Source organism: Hirundo rustica, chromosome 2 (assembly GCF_015227805.2).
Source record: "Hirundo rustica isolate bHirRus1 chromosome 2, bHirRus1.pri.v3, whole genome shotgun sequence".
Classification (NCBI taxonomy): Eukaryota; Metazoa; Chordata; class Aves; order Passeriformes; family Hirundinidae; genus Hirundo; species Hirundo rustica.
In genome coordinates this window covers 30,821,119-30,842,000 of record NC_053451.1, presented here as the reverse complement: position 1 = coordinate 30,842,000, position 20,882 = coordinate 30,821,119, and the positions used below count along the sequence as shown (strand labels likewise).

Sequence of the window (20,882 nt, the reverse complement as noted above, 5' to 3'; positions counted from 1 at the left end):
TGGAAGGGACCATTCAAGCTCATCCAGTCCACTCCTCCTGCAATGAGCGGGGACACATTCAGCTGTGTCTGGTGGCTCAGAGCCCTGTCCACCCTTGAATGTTTCCAGGGCTGAAGCATCCATCACCTCTCTGGGCAACCTGTGACAGTGTTTCACCACCCTCACTGTAAAAAACCTCTCTAAACCACCTTTTAGTTTAAAACCATTACCCCTTGCTCTGTCACAACAGGCCCTGCTAAAAATGTTTTTGTCCTGAATCTCAACCCTTTCAACTCATATTTCACAGTGTGATGGCTAGTTTTGGGGGTTTTTTTGTTTGTCTGAGATCTAAATCCAGCAATGTTGATATGAACCAGTGTGCCCACTGTCACAGTCCTGAGTCCTAGGAGCTTTTGGAAAGGTGCAATGCACAAAGAAGAGCTTCTCTTTCCACTCATGCTATGGAGAGGATAAAAATACATAAGTCTTGATGCCAGAAGGCAAATCCTTAAAAGCACATACCTCCAACTTGGAGATGCTTACGTTATGGCACAGACAGAACTTCTAGATACTATGGGTCATGAGATCCATAAGGATCATTGCCTAAAACCCAGTGCCTTCGACTTGAGGAGTAAAAAGGCTGGACAATCTTGTCCTAAGGCTTCATCCCAGTTTCATAACAAAGATCTTTAAAGTTGTGTACAAGGAGATAAAAATTTATGGGGGTACAGAGGCCCCTCAGGGCAGGAATGCTGTTCAGGGCTTTGCTCAATGGGATGGTGGATGCCAGAGCCTCAAAACAACAACAGAATGGCAGAATCGCTCATAATGCTTGTAGCACATGGTGCAATACCATCCCCAACTGGCTTCACTCGAGGAAACCTGGAAAGTATTTTAAGGGATTGCTACATCCAGCCTGGGCTGTAAAGTTGGGACTTATACCAGCAGGATGTATACTCACAATCATCAGAATGAACCAGTTTTCTGTTTCCTGGTGACAGGAGGGATTCATTTCCCTTAATTCTGAATCTATGTCTGCAGTAGTCACGCACCAGTCCCTTCGTCTTCACAAGAGAAAGTCAGAGCTTGTGGAGGTGACTCATCTGCTGGACAATTAGATGAATCATGAGCAAGACAGGCTTTCATTTCCCTCCCTGAGCTGTGGAGGATATCAAGATTAGTGGCTCATTTGATAGGTCCCAATCTTGCAGCCGTCTGCTTTTGATGAATATAGCTCATCTTTTTCACCTATGACATCATTCTGGAGTAACAAATTTTTAGGAGAAAAAGGAGACCAAGAGTTTATTCAGCTCTTCATTGCCATAAGTACTTCCACCAGGGTTTGGCAGGGGGCAGGTGATATATGTTTGAGTATAACTGTGCTTCCGTATTCCCCATATTTCACCATTCAATGCACTAAACTTTCAGGAATTGTAGCCCATGCACTGGATTCAAAGTTTTATCTGAGGTGCACCCTTGTTCTGAAATCTGGAAGGAGATGCTCAGAAGCAAATTATGCTTATGGTGTTTTGAAAAATCAAAGAGATAGATGAGCAGGATTTTTCCCTTGAGACTGTTGCTTCATATCTGCTTTCTCTCTTCACTGAAATAACTTCAATATACCCCTGTGTCTCCCAATGTATCCCTTGCTTCATCATTTGGTTCAGAGGGGTTGTTAGATGGTGCAGGTACCTTTCTCCTCTGGCTGTATGTCCCACCTAAAAGACTTCACACAGGAGCTCTCATGGTGCATGGTTGTAGTTCATCAAGAACCCTGAAGGAATTAAGTAAGGGTTTCAATGTTTTTTCTTCATTTAAAAAGGAAAGAAAAAAAGTCCAAAATACATCATTGGGGGTGGGAGTTAGATTATTCAAGAAAAGCCAACACACTGAGCAGTAAGCAAAGACATTTTGGAAATAACCCAGAATCCCACAGTGGGCTATAAAAAACCCCCATGATTTCAGTAAGTGATGACGTAGTGATGGATCGGGGGGCTGTGGGAAAGATCAAAGTGTGTAAGGAACATGACAAAAATAGAGCATTTCTAATGCATTTTTCTTTCTCTATGATGCCAACCTTCTTTTTTTTTTTTTTTTCAGCATTTGCCTAAAAAACAGTCTAGAATGAGCAAAACACAGTGTAGATCATATTCTCCACTAACTCTTATGAAATACTGTTCTGCAAGAGCTGAAAATTACCTGTATCATGATCAGCTACAAGGACTTATGGATATAATGCCAGTAATCCATTCACTGTAGCTTCACTGCAGTAGAACACCACCCATCCAAAGAAAACATGGTAAAGAGGTGGAAAGAAGGGAACACAAAAAAGGAAAATTCATTATTTAAATGGTGGTTGATAAATAAAAGTATTTTTTGTAAGATCTGATTCAACGGTAGGGACTGAAAATGCTGGGGAGAGACCTACTTTCTTCATTCCACCAACCAAAAGAAAACAAGAAGAATGAGGAAGAATGGATGCTATTACGCTCTTTAAATTAAGCAGGAGGTGTAGAGAGAAACATGATCTTTAGCCCAATTAGCACAGAAGACAGAGCAAACTGTTCTTCAGCTTGTTCCACACCACCTGATTCATTGATCCTTCTGTTATTGCAGTGGGAGAGCAGAGATACAGGAAATATTTGCAAGAGAAACCACATCAATCTAATTTGGCTTGCATTTCAAGATGAATCAGATTTGTCACATGCAGCACAGTTTCCTGAACCTGTTGATAAAGCTTTGGGATGTTTCAAGCACAGGCTAGAAGACGTCCCTGGAGAAGCTAGCAGAGGGCAGGAAAAATGCAGAGACACTTCAAAAATCAGGGTAGGATGCAGGCTCCTTTCAACATTGGAGCAGGGCAAGTGCAAGGCAGAAAGACTCTGCCCTTATTTCTGTCTCCTCGAGGTGTTCATCTATTGACTTTGTTTGTGAGCCATAGCTCAAAGTCTCACTGGAGGATGACGCATGTCTGAGGACCACAGGATGTGGAAAATAAAGCCAGAATATCCTGGAGATTGTTATGGCCCCCCATAATACAAACACAAATTCTATTTGCACCATTTCAACCCCCCAAAATTACTAGAGCCTCTGCAGCTCCTATCATATCAGTTTACTTGTTTGGGATTTTTTCCCACATGTCTTCCCTCTCTTTTTTCTCTTACTGCCTCATTGCCATGAGCCCCAGCAGCAAACCCCCCCCCCCCCAATCAGGCATTGTTTTCTCCCCAAATTATTTGTGTTATTTTCTCCCAGAAGACCCTTATCACCAAAGTCACCCCATCTATATCCTGCGGGGATACCTGAGTGTGCTGGGAATCTCCACCAGATTCCAAGTGATGTACAACGCCTCTCAAGTGTTCCGTCAATGTCTTTTTGCACCACTATATGTGGTTTGCTTTCTTGCTCAATTTTCTGGCACTGTCTGCCTAGGCTTCAAGCAATGTTTGAGGACCCTGGCACCCAAGAGTAATCAGATGAGCCAGGACTTTATCGTCTGTCAAATCACTGCATTGTTACATGGTTGCAGCTAACTCCTTCATCTGGTTTGCTAAGTGTGGAGCATCCCACAGGAACTGGACATGCATTTTTACCCATGCATTTTTACCCTGCCCTGTGGACCTGAGGAAGGTCATGGTTGGTACCAAAGGGGACTGACACAAATCAAGTCTGGGGAAGCGCCAAGAGCAACATCTTCTTCGAGTTCAGCTAAAATCACCATTCCTGAGATCTGCAGGCATCATGTGATGAGGGCTGAGATGGGACAGGGATCACAGCTGACCTGGTGACCAGGACAACTTCACTGGTCAACTCACAACCTGTGTCAGCACCAGCGTGTGAAACATCATCCCAGCAACAAACTTCCCTCAACAACAGCAGCAGAACCAGAAAAGGAGCAGCTAGAGCAAAGCTCTTGGAACTCTTGTTCCTCGTGTATTTTTTTTAAAAAAAGAAGAGTCAGTAATCAGACCCAGGGATATGCAGCATAAATATCAAACTTTGTTTAGGGCTGGGAAAATATAATTTATAATTAAAGATGGGCATCTTGTTGACAAAATATAACTTATTTTAACTGTGAGGTGAGCACATAGTCAACTTATATTTTAGAAGTTATTAAAACCAGCCAGTTCTTTTCCTGGCTGTTTTGTTGGGGTTTTTTGGGGTTTTTTTAAGTGTAATTTCTAAAAAATCTGGGCTAAGAGCAGCTCAAGATAATGATGCTTATACTGGCAGTGATGTCTTGGAGCATCTCAGTAGCTGGGAATTTTTCCTTCTGTTGATAGACTGCTTGTCTCCAGGCCAGTCCCACCAACCAAGCCTGTTCCCCTCTCCCATGGAAGAGTGGGAATCCCATGACAGATAGAAGGGAAGGAAAGGGCCCAGGGTTGACTTTGTGTGACCAGAACTGACCTGTGGCTTTTTGTTTTTCAAGTGGGATTTGCTGGCTGCCACATCCTGCCACACCTCACTATGGAGGTGTGTAGGATTTGTCCATGGCAGATACCAGCAGAGATTATTGCAGGACTGGTGCTTGTAAGCAGTTTTCGTGGCAAGATCCTACAAGTTTTCAGGGTGTGGTGTCCCTCCTTGTAACCTCAGGTTCTTTCACGGGATATGCTTGGGTTCATCGATGCTGTCAGATAAGCCAGCTCCCCAGAGTCAATCCCACAGAGGGTTAGCTCTCCCAAGGGCACCCTTTCCCACAAAAGCAGCTTGTTCCCTCCACGCTGGGTGTAGTTCTGTGGTTTTCTCCAGGGTCTGCATCAGGTTTGGTTGCCTCTGCTCCACACAGTGCTCCCACACTATTCCACAGCAGATTTGGGCGCTCTCCCCACAACATTCAAGGCATTCTCAAAGAAAGCTAGCAGTGAAACAATAAATTCAGGGCTGTAGGGGAACCATCCAGAGGCAAATATCTGTGTGCTACACACTGGGAAATGGTCAACTTGCTCTAGAGAAGGGGCAGGTCTGCATGGGTCCAGAGCGGGATCACTCCCTGGGAGAGATAGCTTTACTGGGAGATGTAACTGGGGAAGCATCAGCACTCAAGTGTCACTGGGTACCAACCACGGTTTGACCCAAATTTCTGCAGCCCACACACCAGAGATAGACATCTAACAACAGCAGCATCTGTGTGAATAATTTTCTCTTTTTCCACGTAAGTCTGAAACTCAACATGAGGAGACTTCTATCCTTTCTGTGACTGGCTATTTTCCTTTAGCTATCCATGCACTGTCTGGATAATACAACTGGCCCCACATCTCTGAGCAGCACACATGCAGCCATCCTGCAGGCTTGGCCGCCGTGACATCGAGCTGGCCAACAGGTTGCCCTGGTGTGATTACAGGAGGGGAGAAAACATCTCCTTGGTGACCTCCCTCTGTCAGTCCCAACCAAATAAGATAGCATGGACCATGAGGGGAGGTGCAGCTTGGGTGGGAGATGGGCATCCACACATCAGTGTCCAGCTGATGCCGAACCAAACAGCACGGCCACAGTCATGAGGCACCCTGCCACGAGATAGAGCTACAGTGGACTCCTACTTTAGGCACAGAACAGGGTTATTGGGGCTTTCAAACCATGTGCTCACCCACTGATACTGTGCTGTATTTTTTGGACCACCTATGCCCCATATAAATACTATTCTGAGGTCCTCAATAAGGTTTTGGAGCTGCTGTACACAAGCAAACTCCTCCAGATCTGCTTCTGTTGCCAAGAAAAATCAATGAGAAATAGTTCACCTACAAATTGTTAGACCACTTGGCCTTTAAAAAATAAGCATATACAGCTATACACGTTCATTATCATACATGATATAATTAAGAAAATGTATCACTGTTGTTTAATTCTTTACCATAATGTACACATTACTTTTAAATTGATTATCCTTGTTACATTCTTACTGCAGTACCACGAGGAATATGTACTCATTGCAACATTTAACAAATCACATTTTCCACATCTGTAGACTTTTTCACCTTGGATCTTGCAGTATGGTACAAATCTGAAGTTGAAGTAACCCTGTCAGGAGCTGGTGTGCTAAAGAGAATGAACAGTATCCTGTGGCAGAGGAGCCAGCATACTTTTAGCAGAATACACAAAGCTGTTTGGCACATGCTGTTAAGGACATGGGTCTCATCTGATTTCAATAAACAAGTCCAGGAAAGCTGGACAGAATTGATGCTGTCCAGTAGGTGGGAGTCAATAGCCCCCTTTTTTCTTGGCTCATCCTTGTCCATAATGGCAGATGTCAGTGCAAAGAGGGAAAAACACACAATGCTGAGGGCAAAACTCTCTTCCAGGCAGGAGGTCACTCAGTTTAGATACTCTTCATGCATCCAGGGAAGATTTGCAGTGGTTTGTAGTGGTCCCTGGCAGGCTTGCTTTGGTCTCTGATGTTTGTGGGAGCTCGCTGGTGGGGTGGCCCAGGTAGGGCTGTGTCTTGGCTGGTGAACCCAACACTCGGTTTGGTCCTGAGACACCCGCTGAGGAGCTGGCCAGACTCTCCCAGAGGTTTGCACTGCTGCAAACTATCATGCAGAGGCCAACGCACCCCCGCCCTGGTACCAGGGCACATCTAAGCTGAAAAAGACAACACAGGCAGTGCACAGGTACCCCACCGGTTTACACAAGTGCATTGCTTCTGAAATAAAAGAGAGCTTCACATCCAGGGAAAAGAAGGAAAAATCCATCCCACTGCCCTTTCTGGAAGGCATTTACATTATTTCTCATTCGAGCATTAAATTGAATTTATCCTTTCCCCCAAGGGTGTGCTTGGTCATCCCACTGCTGTGCCACAGAGATACAACTGAGCTGTTGGGAAACCATATGTGCTGTCCCTGCTGTGAAGCTTCCCTCCCATACATCCTTTTCCTGTGCATCCCATTCTGCATGGACTCGGAGTTTTGGATTTGTGACTAGCACAGTGCCCCTGATTCACTCCATCCCCTGGGAATCTGCAAGCTGACAGCTGTGGGACAGGCACAGATGACTTCAGAAACAAGCATGTGTCTGCAAAGACTGCAGAGGGGATCTTTTCGTGGAATTTACAGACTGTTTCATGTGTCAGTACGAGAGGAGCATAATTACCAGCTGAGAAACTGCAGGAAATAAGCCAAGACTGAATGGACGAAATGGAAAATAAGGAGAAGCGCAGAGGACACACACATTTTAAAACTATTACAGAGGTATGTATTCACATGCTTGTGGGAGCCTGGGAATACATAAGAGATCGTGACTGCGAAGGAATGAATTCACGGACCAGTCTATGGGGAGTATTTTTTTTTTTCCCTGTGACTTCAAACTTCTCTCGGAGCTCACAGAGTTTTAGTCAGCTGGCATGCAATAGAGGTACGACTTCCCTAAGGAAACTCTTCCTCGACTTGCCCTGGAAAAGCTGCTGGGAGAGTCTGTGAGACAGAAGGCTGCAAGCAGAGGTGAATCCTGCTCCTCCTTCTCCTCCAGCCACAGAGCAGGTACGTGGAGATGCATGCGAACCTGGGAGCATGCTGGAAAGTTGAGCTTTTGACTGCAGGAGAGATGGGGGCTCTGGCGACTTAGAGCTGAAGCCTTTCAAAGTAACACGGAAGGCACTGTATAAATAAAATATAGCGTTTGTGGATAGGCTGAGGAACTGGCTGAACACACTGTGTAGATGGCTCTATCCACACAGCTGTATATTTAACCCATCAGGGACTCGCACTGCAGCCAGTCAGATCCCTTGTGTTAAGGAGGCACCGATTAGTTTACAACAATGCCGTTGTCATACGCCAGGTTTGTTATTATTCTCTGTGTTTACGGTAGTGAAAGACGGGGACATGTCTGGATGTTTTTTTCTTTCTTTACAGGACTTTAGTCTGTTTGTGGAATTGCTGCATTATAGTGCTCTGAACCAGGAGTGGTGCTGCAGAGATCAGCCCTGTACACTGATTAAATGCCACTCACCCAGCTCCCAGACACTGAATCTTAACACAGCCTTGGGCAAATCACACAGCCCCCGGGTAAAATGGGGAAAAGGCTGTTTGGCTCCTCTGCGCTTCTTACTATCAGCACTGTCATTGAGCTCTCCCTGTTGGAGCACGAGGTGTGAGATGGCAGCATTATTGTGCTACTCTTAAGATCCTGACAGCTTGAATGTCACCTTGGGTGAACAATGACTTACTGAGAGGGTTTTGCTGCATCTGGATTGTTACCACAGGAATTAACACTTAGTCAGTATTTGGAACTGATAAAGTTTTAGAAAATCCTCATTTGCATCAAAGTCAGAGAAAAATTTATAAAGCCAAACCCTGTTGTATTTTGATATCAGCATTTTTGATGAAAGTGCAGATATGTTTCCTTAAATAGAATCAAAAGTTAGGTTTCCCACAACAGCAAAAATTTGTTTGTTTGTTTTTACTAAGATGGAATAATTTCAACTTTAAAATTAACTTATTACTCTAAAATGCTGAAATCCCTTCACTTTCAGTGTCATAAATTCACAAGTAATCCCTTTTTAAAGTAGATATTTTCATTTCAGTTATTACAATCAGTTGTTATATGCTTTACCTTTTACTAATATAATAATGGATGGATTCAAGGGGGGGGGGGGTATCAGTATCATGCAATTAAGTCTATCATAAATAACTATCCTTACCTCATTTTTCTTTGTCTTGGATCATCTCAATTGAATAAATCTTTTCCCACGTACTGATGCCACTGTCAATGAAAACAAACTGCTGAATTAAAAGCCCTTTTTTTCTCTCTTTTTGCTGAACTAAAATAATATGAGAAATTATTATGTTTTAGTTCCTGAATTTGAGTTTTCCTGGGAACTGTGTTTTCCAGGGAGACAGTTTATTTTCCTGGTCAGATAGTTTAATTTGCTAGTCACTTTCTGCTGATATAAGTGTTTTCATTTTCCCATCTCCTACTGTCCCTTCACCCAGACCCTCGCTCAGCGTCTCCAGCCTGGTGAATTTCATGCAATTGTAATTTTATTTTCTTTTCCTTTCCTGTGGAGAGGAGTAGGGGAAAAAAAAAAAAAAAAAAAAAAAAAAAAAAGTCAAATAAAATAGGAAATCTGGCTAACCCCATGTATCCAATTAGTTGAAAATGTTAATTTCTGGTGGGGAAATTCTGCTGGCTAAACACCTGATACAGCTGCAAGTAGAGAGAGGACAGACTGAGAAACGAGGAAGGCAGCAGCTTCAAAATACAGGAGAAAAGCCCTGCTGGGCTTACAGGAGATGTAGGAGTCCTTATTTTGCAATGCAGACTTGACTTGGCTGTGATTTTAATGAAGCCAAGTCCTGAGCAGCAGAATCAGTGCGTGCCCTTCCCTCCTGGTTCGGCATTTGTTTCTGTCCAGGCTCTTCTTCACAGTTCACCTGGCACAATTGTTTGGTCACTTGCTAAAACACCTTGAGGAACTGAGCTGGGTTTTTTAAAATCACAACCAACAAAATTTCTGCTATTTTTATCCCTGCAAATCCAAGCTTCCCAAAGTGCTCTGAACATCCATGTGTAGAAAATACGAAGCTGCAGTCACTTATTGCTCCTCATTACAGGCATGATATTAGTAGTCCATCTCTAAATGAAAGCAAAATATCCTGTTTTTAAAAATATACCTTCTTTCTCATGGAGGCCTCAAATGTTTGAGGTTTGTCTTGCATAAGTGTCTGTGCATTGCAAGTGCTATTGCACACTGCTGACAAGGCAAACTCTAAACACAGAGCATGTGAAAGGAATTTAAACCTCTGGACACCACAGAAGTCCCCAGCTTCACCATAAGTCCCCTGCTCCCCCCAGGGGGGTTAAGATAGAGAGCTTGAGTCCAGGAAGCATCCCAAAATCAGCACTGCAGCCAGCTCTAGGCAAGGGAAGCTCAAGACACAACATTCTTGAGGGAAGATGGTCAAAATGAGTCTAACAAGAGCACAGAACCAGTCTGGGATTGTGATAATCTCACTGACGGACTGTTCTCTTGAGAGCTTAGCATGGATTTTTCTATCCATTGTACCTAATCATGCCCTCCCCTGTTGTCACAGCATTTTCATGGCTAGACCAGCGACCTGGTCTGCAGGAAGACGTCCGTAACCACGGCAGAGGGATTGGAGCCAGAGGATTGTTAAGGTCTCTTCCAACCCAAACCATTCTGTTATTCTCTGATTCTGTGATTTATGCCTCTCATTTCAGGGTGCATTGCAAAACAAATGAGGTGTTAAGAGCCCAGGTCTTTGGCATATTATTTCAACCATGGGAAAATTGCATTGCAACAGTTCAGTCTTGTGGTTCTGGGAGAAAACAGTGGGAAGACCTGTGTGAAGGTGGGTTTTCCAGCAGCAGTAGTTAGCAGAAGGAAGGGAGGAAATGCGTAATTAGACAGCTGCTTCAGCCCTAGAGGGCAGCACAAAGTAATAAATACAAACCTGAACTCACAAGCTCTCTGAAATCATCTTCTGCGTGGCAGAAGAATGTCTCTCAGGGTGGTGTCCTGTTGTGGCTAAAATCTCAGCTGAATTTGTTGCATCTAAACAGAAACCATTTCCATTTGGGGGCTCTTTCTGTGTGATGCCAGACACACTGCCCAGCAAAAGCATCTGGACATCATTGGGTGGCCCGGATAACATCTAGACAGCATCTGGAACCACAGAAACCCATTAAATGCCTTGCATCTTGCTTTTCCCACCAGCCTCGAAGGAATGCAGAGATACACAAGTAGGTCATAAGTGTAGTAGGCTCAGGGATGGGGTCCATACATGCCCATGTTAGATGATGATTTGGTGCCAGCTTTCACATGTGTTGACCTCTGTGTTCCATTTGAAATCTAACCATAATTGCTTTTGCCCTCAGAACCATGAAACTGAACATCATCTTCTTGCTGGCAGTGGTGAACACCGGAGCCTCTAACCATCATCCCACAGAGGGGACATCCTGTGAAATGGTAAGGAGGGATTCCTGCTCAGGCCCTCTGGGATCTGCAATGAGGCTGAGACACCCTTGTTACAGGCACGGTGCAAACAGCCATAGTCTGTGAAAAGGGAAATCCCCAGGACCAGACTTTCTCTGGTGGCAGAGGTGGGATTTGCAGGGTTAGGGGATGGGTAGAGGGCACTTTGCAGGCTATGTCCTTTTTGTTGTGAGAGCGCATAAGAGGGGTGGAGGAGGGGTGAGTAGGGAAGAAGAGTAATTCTCTCAGGTATTTTTTCTAAAGGGGAGTGGGTTAAAAGAAATTTGACCTTATTTCCCTAAGACCATAGAGGGGCTCTGGGACTGAGACAAAGACTTAGACCTAAAATCTACTCCTTTCTATCAGGCCTAAGTTTTTTATGCCTTAAATAAGGAATATTCTGTGAAATATATCTATACCAGTTTGTAATAGCAGGGAGACTGACCTCCTCTGCCCTGACACAGCATTGCTGCCAGGGAAGTTGCACCTGACTTCTGCTGGAGGAAAAAGGAGTGGCAAAGCCTCTTGCTCTAGTACAAAATTTTCTCCTTGGATTTTTGCAAGCACCTGGTACAATATCATAAATGTTATTCAGACCTGAACTTTCTCCCTTTCCTATCAAACTGTTTCTTACTGTAACAGGCTTTTAGAAATACCACCCCCCCCCTTTTTTTTTTTTTTTCTTCCTGATTATTGAAGCTGCTTAGCACAAATCTTTGAGAATTTCCAAAATAGGAAAAAAAACCTACTTACTGGCTGTACACAACTCCCTTATGGGACTCATTGCATTCCTGCCCACCTGCTGTGTTGCTGCACTTCCTGAATTCCAAAGAAATTAAAATCTAGTTTATATAGAACGATCTTGGGAAAGTAACTGAGTAGCTCAGTTCATTGGCCGGAGAGGGAAGACTGATGAAGCTTGGGTCCCATGTATCACAGACAAGTGAAGGCTGGGCAGGACACACAATAATCTAAGCAGATTTGTCCCATCCCTGTTTGTGGATGGGTCACAGACCTGACTGACTGCTGAGAAGTAAACACCTGCTTGTTTCCACCACTTCACTGTAAACTGATTTCATCAAGCCAACCACCCAAGGCCCCAGGCAGTTAACTGAGATAAATTTAGCTCTGACAGAAAGCTGCAGTCAAAGACTGGGATGCTCCTCTCGAATAAATGAACAGCTCAGCATTGCTGATGTTGATGCTGAACATCTTCTTTCACTGATGTTTGCTCCAATGAAAGGTGCATGTAAATCCAAACACTGTTTAAAGAGAGAAGGAGCTACTGGATTAGCTGCTGGGTTCATCTTTCATCACAGCCTCACTGTTTCACACGGTACTTCCCCTGTGGTGACACCTTTAGAACAGCAAGGGCTCAGACTTTAATACTTTCATTCCAAGTCTCCTGAAAGAGGGATGAGTCAGAAACTTGTGCCCATCTCTGACTCACCACTAGTACTCCCTGTCACTGAACAAGAAAAACCCCAGATGAGGTTTTAGGAAGTAAGCAATCCCTGCCAGACCCTTGACACAGGAGTGAGCTGCACTGATTATACAAGTTATGGCATATCTACTTGTTTGCAAGACAACAAGGCACCTTGTGTCCTTCCTAACTCATGCTGTCTTCCAAGGACAGGCAAGGTTTCAAGCAGATCATTTTCTACCACACAAAGAAAGATGTTTCTGCTCATTCATGTTCGCTGACAAAGGAGAGGCTTTGAAATAATTTACAGAAGGGAAGGGATTTTAGGAAATTCTGTCTTACCTCGGATTGAGGGGGTGCAAGAACAAGTGCATGGCCAGTTATCACAGGTCATCTGATGTGGGGTACCTGGGCAAACTGCTGAGGTTAGATTCTGTAGCTGAGACTCCCCCTGGGAAACTCTTCTAGGAATGGCCATGGACATAAAAGTGCAGGTCAGTGCCAAATGGCTGCAGCCCAAACTCTTTGGTTCAAATGTTCATGAGCTGACAAAGGAGAACACGAGTGGAGGCTTGGATCCCACTGCTTTTTGTGTAGGGCTCTTATGAACGTGGATGACAACTCTTCATCCCAGTGCTAAGCAGCGAAGAACTAAAACGAGAATACAAATGATGCTCAGCTTCTGAGCTGTTGGATCATTTTTTTGCCAGCACATCAATGGGTCCAGATACTGAAAGAACCAAATGCTCCTCACCCTGCAGTACTTCTTGACAATGGACTTGAAATGCAACCGATGGCAGCACTGGCAAAAAACCTTAAGTCAGAACATGAGATGGGCAAAACCATCTTTTCCAGTCTCAGGCTGCCAACCCATTGGGCTATGAGGTGGAAGGAGGGGAGATACACCAAAGAGATGCTCCATCCCATGGAGATGTGCTTTATCTTTTCCTATTCCTGATGAGGATGAAATTCATGCAGTTTGAGTCTCAGGGGGGTAAAGAAGATGTAGAAGATAAGAAACACAGTGAGGATCAAAATAGTCAGCAAAAAGGAATGATAGTTTTAAAAGAAATATGGGAGGGGAACTATTATAGGACCAAATGTCAGGCAGTGGGAAGTATAGATTTTATCTGTCCCTCTTATCCCTGGAACTTTTCCATGGATGGTAAAGGCCAAATCCAGCAAGATACATGGTGATCTGGGACTGACCTCTCACCCATTGACTTCGGTGAAAACCGGCTGGCTGGCAGTGACAGGAGCTGGATCAGAACTTTGCTGAGATACTTTCTCTCAGAAGGAGTGAAGGGGGCTCTACACTTGTTGAGATTTGGCTCAAAGCATCTGAAGAAATCTGGCATCTGCCTTAGGCTGCAAAGTACCTGCTGCTTTTTCACTCTGGATTCTTTTTTTTTTTTTTTTTTTTTAATCCTTCTGGCTTCTGCCTCTCCCACAAACCAAATTAAAAAGGCTTCCTTCTCATGCCTTGGAGCTGAGCCCAACTCTAGGCATATTTTAGTTCAAAATGAGCAGTTCTACGATGGCTTTGCAGGAAAAAAAAAAATGTCAGGGAGAGGCCAGAAAATTTCTTTCTTTCTCCCTAATATTTTCATATGGGGGAGATTTAAGTGAATTATGGGGGGGAAGGATTTCAGGTTTTTGTAGTCAATTTACTTGGGATCTTTGGGAAAGATGTATTACAGGAAGGATTGTGGAGCATTCTGACTATATCTAGAGTTTAGATGAGCACTTGTACTTCTCTGACACATTTTTGTGTGGTCTCCAAAATTTAGAATATGCCAAACAGATTCACAAAAGATTGACTAGTGCCACACTTCTCCAAAGCAGATGTGCCGCTTCATTCACCTCAAAGTTCACATGAAACAGATGGGTTTTAATATTTTTTCATTTTAATGTTTCTTTAATATCTGAAAAGATTTGCCTCATGGAATCTGGTCCTGCTTCTCCATGGAAATTAGGATTCAACAAATTTTTTTCTTTATTTATTTCCTCTCTGATCTTTCTACAAATACTATATGGCCTAGACACCCAAATACATTCATGACAAGAGTTTTCCTCCAGTGAATTAAATGTTGCCTAAGCCTTTCACATTCCATTTCCTCACACTGCTGTATGTTCTCCTTATTAACAAAATATAGCTTGATATTTATGCAAGGATGCTCATGTCCATGTTCCCCATCTTCCTTATGAACACATACTCCAAATTTGGCCTGGACACAGACTCAATCCCAGCTGCAATTAAACAGGCTTGCTTCTGGAAAACGGATTTGATTATGACATTTGGATTTTTTTTTTCTCTGTCCGCTGCTGAGAATTGGCCTGAAAAAGTGTGACCCTCACTGCACCTCACAGCTTTTTTCTCTCTCAAGCACTGGCTTTACAGAATTTGTCTTTTCCATGTTGTGTCATGTGTGTTTTGTCAGAGCAGTTTCACAAGGCCCCCTCCCCATGCAAGAAGAAGGGAACTTTGACCTTAGCAAAAGGATAAACATGGATAGTAAAAGCAGGAAGAGTTTGGAGATTTACATCAGAAGTATTTCAGTCATTGAATGACCCATTTTGGATAAAGGTGTGTTACTAAACTAAGCCATGGTTAAAGGAAAACATGACTGAATATCTGAGGGTGTGACTATGAAGGAGAGACAGGTTTTGTGATGTAGGATCCTTACATGTTCTTCCACTCCCTTGCTTTGGGACCCACACCGCCAACAGAGTGAAGCTTTTTCAACTACTGCTTACTCTTGCAAGTTGAATACGAAAAATCTAATACAGAGATGAAAATGAGAAAATAAAACATCAGAAGAAAAATTAAGAAATGGTGCTTGATTACAATGGAAAAGGGGCAAAACTCCTTCACTTGGGACTATTGAAAAGAGTCCAGGAGAAAGGTACAAAAAAGAGAGCTTTCAGTAGGTATCACACACAGAAGAATCTCTACTGTTGTAAGTCAGAAATGCCTTTAAAATGAAAAGGGTGCTGTTAGCTGCAGAGAGGTGTTAGGATTGTTGCTCTTGCTGTCTGACTGCTCAGATAAAGCGATGGGATCAGTGTTTCAGGAGGAGGTTCTGCCTGGATCTTGAATGTTATTTTCATTATATATATCAGGCAAAAATGTTTTTAATTTGTCACATGATGACCCCTTTTCTCTCTTTTTCTGGCAGGCAAACTCACAGGCATTTTGCCACAGCAAAGACCTCCACCAAATCCCTCACGAGCTCCATCCGAATGTAAACAAAATAGATCTCTCTGGAAATCTGATTCAAAGCATCCCTGAAATGCCATTATCATTTTACACTTCCCTCCAGTACTTGGATTTAAGCTTCAACCAGATAAACTTCATCACATCTGGAGTGTTTGCACACATGACGAGTTTGCTGGAAATAAATTTAGCCAACAATCATTTACATGAGCTTGCTCAGAATGGGACAGAGGGGATTGGACTTTTGCCCAAGGTGGAAATAATGGACTTGTCCCACAACAATCTCTACAATGGGATGGCTGAGTATTTCATTAAGCAAGCTCCAACACTGCGGTATCTTTCCTTGGCAGACAACAGTATTGTAATGATATCACACAAGATGTTTCAGGGATCTCCCAGTCTCGTGGAGATTGATCTTCAGAGAAATATCATCATGGAAATAGAAGAAGGTGCTTTTGAGACTCTAGCGAACCTTTCCAAACTCAATCTCTCCACAAATTCAATTACTTGCATCTCTGATTTCAACCTCAGGCAGTTGGAGATACTTGACCTTAGCAGGAATAGCATTGAGACCTTCAGCATCACAAAATCAAATGAAGAATATCATTTAAGAGGTCTGGATCTTAGTGAAAACAAATTGCTTCACTTTCCAGTCTTCCCTCAGGTAAATAAGCTGGTAACTCTGAATTTATCAAATAATTTAATCCAGCTCACTGCTGAATCCCCTTATAATAAAATGGACTACATGGATGATGAATGGCTAGATGCTTCTTTTCATCTCCTTGATCGGAAGCGAAGTAAAAATACAAGTTCTCTTTATTTATCCCAGCTCGTATATTTAGACTTAAGTTACAATGAAATCAAATCCATTCCAGATGGGTTCTTTGAGTCAATGTTGTCCCTTCACACCCTTAATCTCAGCAGAAACTGTCTTCAGGCATTTGCAGTAAGTTATGACAGTGCATTGACGTCCCTAACTGTCCTTGACCTGAGCTACAATGCTTTGCAGAACCTTCTCCTCGATGCTGGTGCTTTGCCAAATTTGAGGGAGTTTCATATTCAAAACAATAACCTTCAGACCCTGCAATTCGACATCTTTTCCAGTCTTCCTAGCCTCAGACTTCTTAACCTACAGAGCAATAATATCAGCCTTTGCCACGTGTCCTCTGGATTAGCTAAGCAAAGACTTGCTGGAGAGGAAAGTGGCTGTGTGTCGTTTGTCGATTCTCCTGCTCTCCAGTACTTGTACCTAGCTGACAACATGCTGAGCATCCTACCAGCACACACCTTCCACAAGACTCTGCTGCTTGTCTTGGATCTCTCCATGAACCCTGGACTGAAAATAGAACCTAAAGCACTAGCGGGGCTGGAGAATTCTCTGGAATACTTGCATTTACACGGCAATAGCCTGATAGATCTAAATATTGACTTGCCTTGTTTTAGTCACCTTAAACATTTAAACCTCTCTGAAAATCAGCTGAACTGGCTGCCTAAGTGGGGTAGTGACTCTCCACTGGAAGTTCTAGACCTACGGAACAATAGGTTCAGTACATTACAGGACAGCAATATTTTAGCATTAGAAAATTCACTTAAAGACTTGTATCTCTCTGGGAACCCACTCAACTGCTGTGGAAACATCTGGCTTTCATCAATGATCCAGAACAAAATTGTCCAGATCCCCAACGTGGAGGATTTAACTTGCCAGTACGTTCAGAGCTTCGGGTACTGGGAAGAAATGCACATTGGGAACATTAGACCAGAAGACTGTGAAAAAGAGGATCTGAAGAAAATCAACATCCTCATCATATTAACATTTGTACTAGTTTTATCTGTGATCATCATTGGCGTGGGTTCATTTTTTTGCTTCCGAAGGCAAAACTTTAGCCATCAGTTTAAAGCATAAGAACACAAAATGCCTTGAAAACTGAAGAAATCAGGTGCTACCCTGGCACTGTGTAGAAATTAAGGACAAAATTCTCATCTTTGAGTTTTAACTGTGGATTTTTAAGATGTTTTTGAAGTGTCCCTGAACTGCACCACTGTAGTGGTCTGGGTTGCAGAGACTTGGAAGGAGAATTTGCTCTGTTTTGCACTTGCTTCATTCACGTACAGAAATACTTAAAAGATTACACAGTGTTAGAAGAGGCTGCTGTAAAGTTCTGCTGTTGTTTTGAGGGATGTGTAATTTAAACCAGCTCAAAAAAAAAAAAAAAAAAGGCCTCTAAGTTCTTGAGACCTGAGGCTTTTCACTAAGCTCAGATGATGCCATCAGCCAACTAGGATATCCTTTCTCAAAGTTACGTGCCTCCAGAAGATGTTTTGCTTTAGTCTGAGCTTTGCTTTTACCTAGCTAGTTAGTTCCTAACCATTCTTAAACTGAAATCAGACAAAGATATGCCAGAGTGGGCCAAAACACAATCTTCACTCAGCGGAGTTGGTTGTAAAATTCCCCTTGAGTTCCAAAACAATGAGAATTTAGCTGCAAACACAACAAACCCAAATGGAAATTTTAAGTAGCATCCATTGTGCTCCTGCCTACCATTTAGACAGCTGGCCATGGAAACCAAAGACCACGTGGCAGGAACCTCTTTGGATATCTCATTGTATTTGTTAGGATGTTGCTCCAATCACTGGGGCATGTCACGAGAGGTAGAGGAAGTCAATTAGTTCTGGCACTTAGTACCCATGAGGGATGTAAAAGAAATCTCAAGCATGGAACAACTGCTGATATGTTACCCAGACCTGTTCAGAAGGTCACAGGTCCACAGTTTAAGTAAAAGAGGAGAAACTTGCCTCTCACGTGCAATACATATTTAACTGAGTATAATGTGAAGAAATTAATCTCTGGGGTGAATACTTTGCAAAAGAAAGATCTCGGAGAATTAATTTCAACCAGCTAGAATTGGACTGAAATTCTTATATTTCTAAGGAAAACTGGGGGAGGTTCACGGCATACAGTTGCATTTCAATACAGAAGAATAATATATCTATTTTTAAAGGTCACAGAAGGTTAGACTGCAATAAGATTTCACATTTCCATTGTGAAATGATGCGTAGGGAACTTAGTCCTGCGGCATTATTCAGATCAGATGTTCGCTGTGTCCCCCTAAAAAGATACTATAGTCTATATATATATAGATTATATATATAGTCTATATATAGCCTCTGTGTTAGCCCTATAGAGGATGGGCTGTAAGAAAAGTTATGTAGGTCCTCATTCTGTGATGGGTTTAACACAGCTAACATGCTACGTTGCTAAAAGTTGACACTGACATATATTTCACTCTGTACCCTGACGAAGATTCACCCTTTTGAAGTGAAGAAAAGCTCACCAACAGTGGGAGCTTGACCTGCTAATGGGGTGAAATGGCTTCAAAAGGAACTATATCAGGTCTTCTGTTAATGCCACGAACTGTACATTAAGGCATATAACAGAAATAGAGGTCAAACAAAAACCTGTCCAGGTAAATAACTCAGAGTCAAATTGCTGCTTCATTTCTGTTTCTTCAAGCCAGTGAATGGAAAAAAAAAAAAAAAAAAAAAAAAAGCACACTATAAAAAGGTGTCTAATTGTATTTTTAAAGCGGCTATGTAAGAAACTGGCTGGTGGATTCCACTGTGGAATTTTGTATAATAAAAATATATTTGAATTTTGTAAAAAGCACAAGGTTGTGAATATATTAAATCACCATTTTGAAATGCTCCATGGATGCAAAGAAAAGCCTCCCTATTTTTCCTGTTGTGTTCAGACTCCACCTTAGACCTTTACCTTCTGATCCTGAAGAAGGGACAGCTGTTCCATGTCTTAGAGGGCAACTAGTGGAGACCAAGAGGATCTACTGAAGATGTAGGCAAAAATTTGAAGTTTTTCAGAGAACTTGGGGATGACTCATCCCAGAAATGTCCAAGGCCAGATTGGGTGGTGCTTTGAGCAATCTGATCAAGCAGAAGATGTCCCTACCTGTGGCAATGGGGTTGGAACTAGATGGTCTTTTTTCTCCAAAACACCCTTTTATTTTTCTGCAAAGTACTCTGTACCCAACAGAGTACCAGGGCCTCTAGCTACAAACTTCGCTGCAGGGACTCTACTCAGCCCTAAACCAGCCACAGTAGGCCAGTATACAACACACTAAGTGCCTCCTAATATTTTGGGAGCCCAAAGCATTCACTTTCCTATTCTATCTAATCCCCATGTTATTCAGTACCCTTCTAATATCCTGGAGATTAGAAAACCTGCAAAACAACTTGGATCCCCTGTACCTCCACGAGAAAGAAAACCAGGCGAGGTATCCTCTAGCCATATTATTTTCCATAAACAATCACCTATTCTGTTTGTGCACACATGTGCAAAGGCACAGACTCACAAGGCTTGTTTAAGAAATAGATCATTTCGGGATTAGCTTTGTTTAACCTAAATTGGAACAGCTTGTGCTAAACGATCATCTGTAATAACAAACAGCCTGTGGTGCTGCTGCTTGTGGATTCCTATTTCATGCCTGTTCATGTGAAACATTTTGATCAAGATCTTCAAAAGTGATCACTGATTCATTTCAGATGCCTAAATTTGCAGCCTGTGTCTTGCCAACCCTGAAACAAGTCACATTTTCCAGAAAACTGGGTCCATTTCCTCTCAAAACCAAGGCTCTGTGGTATGTCTTATACAAGCCCCAGGAAAAAAAAAAAAATAATAAGGTTGTCCAGATGTATATATAATTATTTCACTTAAAGCTTTCTAATTTCTGTTCTGCCAGAATTGTTTAGAGCATCTGAAGAGCTGAAAAACAGCAGTGTCAACACCTCCTCTGCCCTGTAGTCTGTCCTCAGAAGGACCACATTATCCCAAGTTAACTGTCCCCCCACTCTCATTCCCATCCTCAGCTATTGTGGGTAAATTTGAGTGAAAAAAAAAAAAAAAAAAAAAAAAAAAAAAAAAAAAAAAAAAAAAAAAAAAGACATAAGAAAAGAAAAGAAAAAAATTTGAGTGTGGTGTCTTCAGCTTCCTGTCAATGCTGCAACTATACATCCAGAACAGATTTTGGTCCCATGGGTCCTGGACTGGGGAGGGTGCAAATAGATTTTGCCAAGAAAAGAGGAGTGAGGAATGAGGAATGAGAGGAGTTTAGAGCCATCAAAGTACTCAGAGTGAGTGATGGGCAAAGGAGAAAACATGGTGTTGGTGAAATTCTCGTGAAAGGATGAAAATACTTTAGAGGAGCAGGCAGAGGTAGGTACCACCTCTCCCCAAAAGTTTAGAGAAGATCGGTGAAGCTCCACCCAATATCTTGTAGAGGAAAGGTGAGAAGAGAGCCTAGGAGACAGATAATGGAGGAGGA

The 20,882-nt window shown here is 42.7% G+C and overlaps 1 protein-coding gene across 1 annotated transcript; it reads left to right on the top strand.

Annotated features, from left to right (window-relative positions):
• Positions 1-6,917: 6,917 nt before the first annotated feature.
• LOC120748837 (transforming growth factor beta activator LRRC32-like) lies at positions 6,918-19,182 on the top strand. The gene is made up of 3 exons (XM_040055697.2): positions 6,918-7,454; positions 10,813-10,903; positions 15,512-19,182. Exons 2-3 carry the CDS (start codon positions 10,817-10,819, stop codon positions 17,450-17,452), a joined length of 2,028 nt encoding a protein of 675 aa, XP_039911631.1. The 5' UTR covers positions 6,918-7,454; positions 10,813-10,816; the 3' UTR covers positions 17,453-19,182.
• Positions 19,183-20,882: the final 1,700 nt, after the last annotated feature.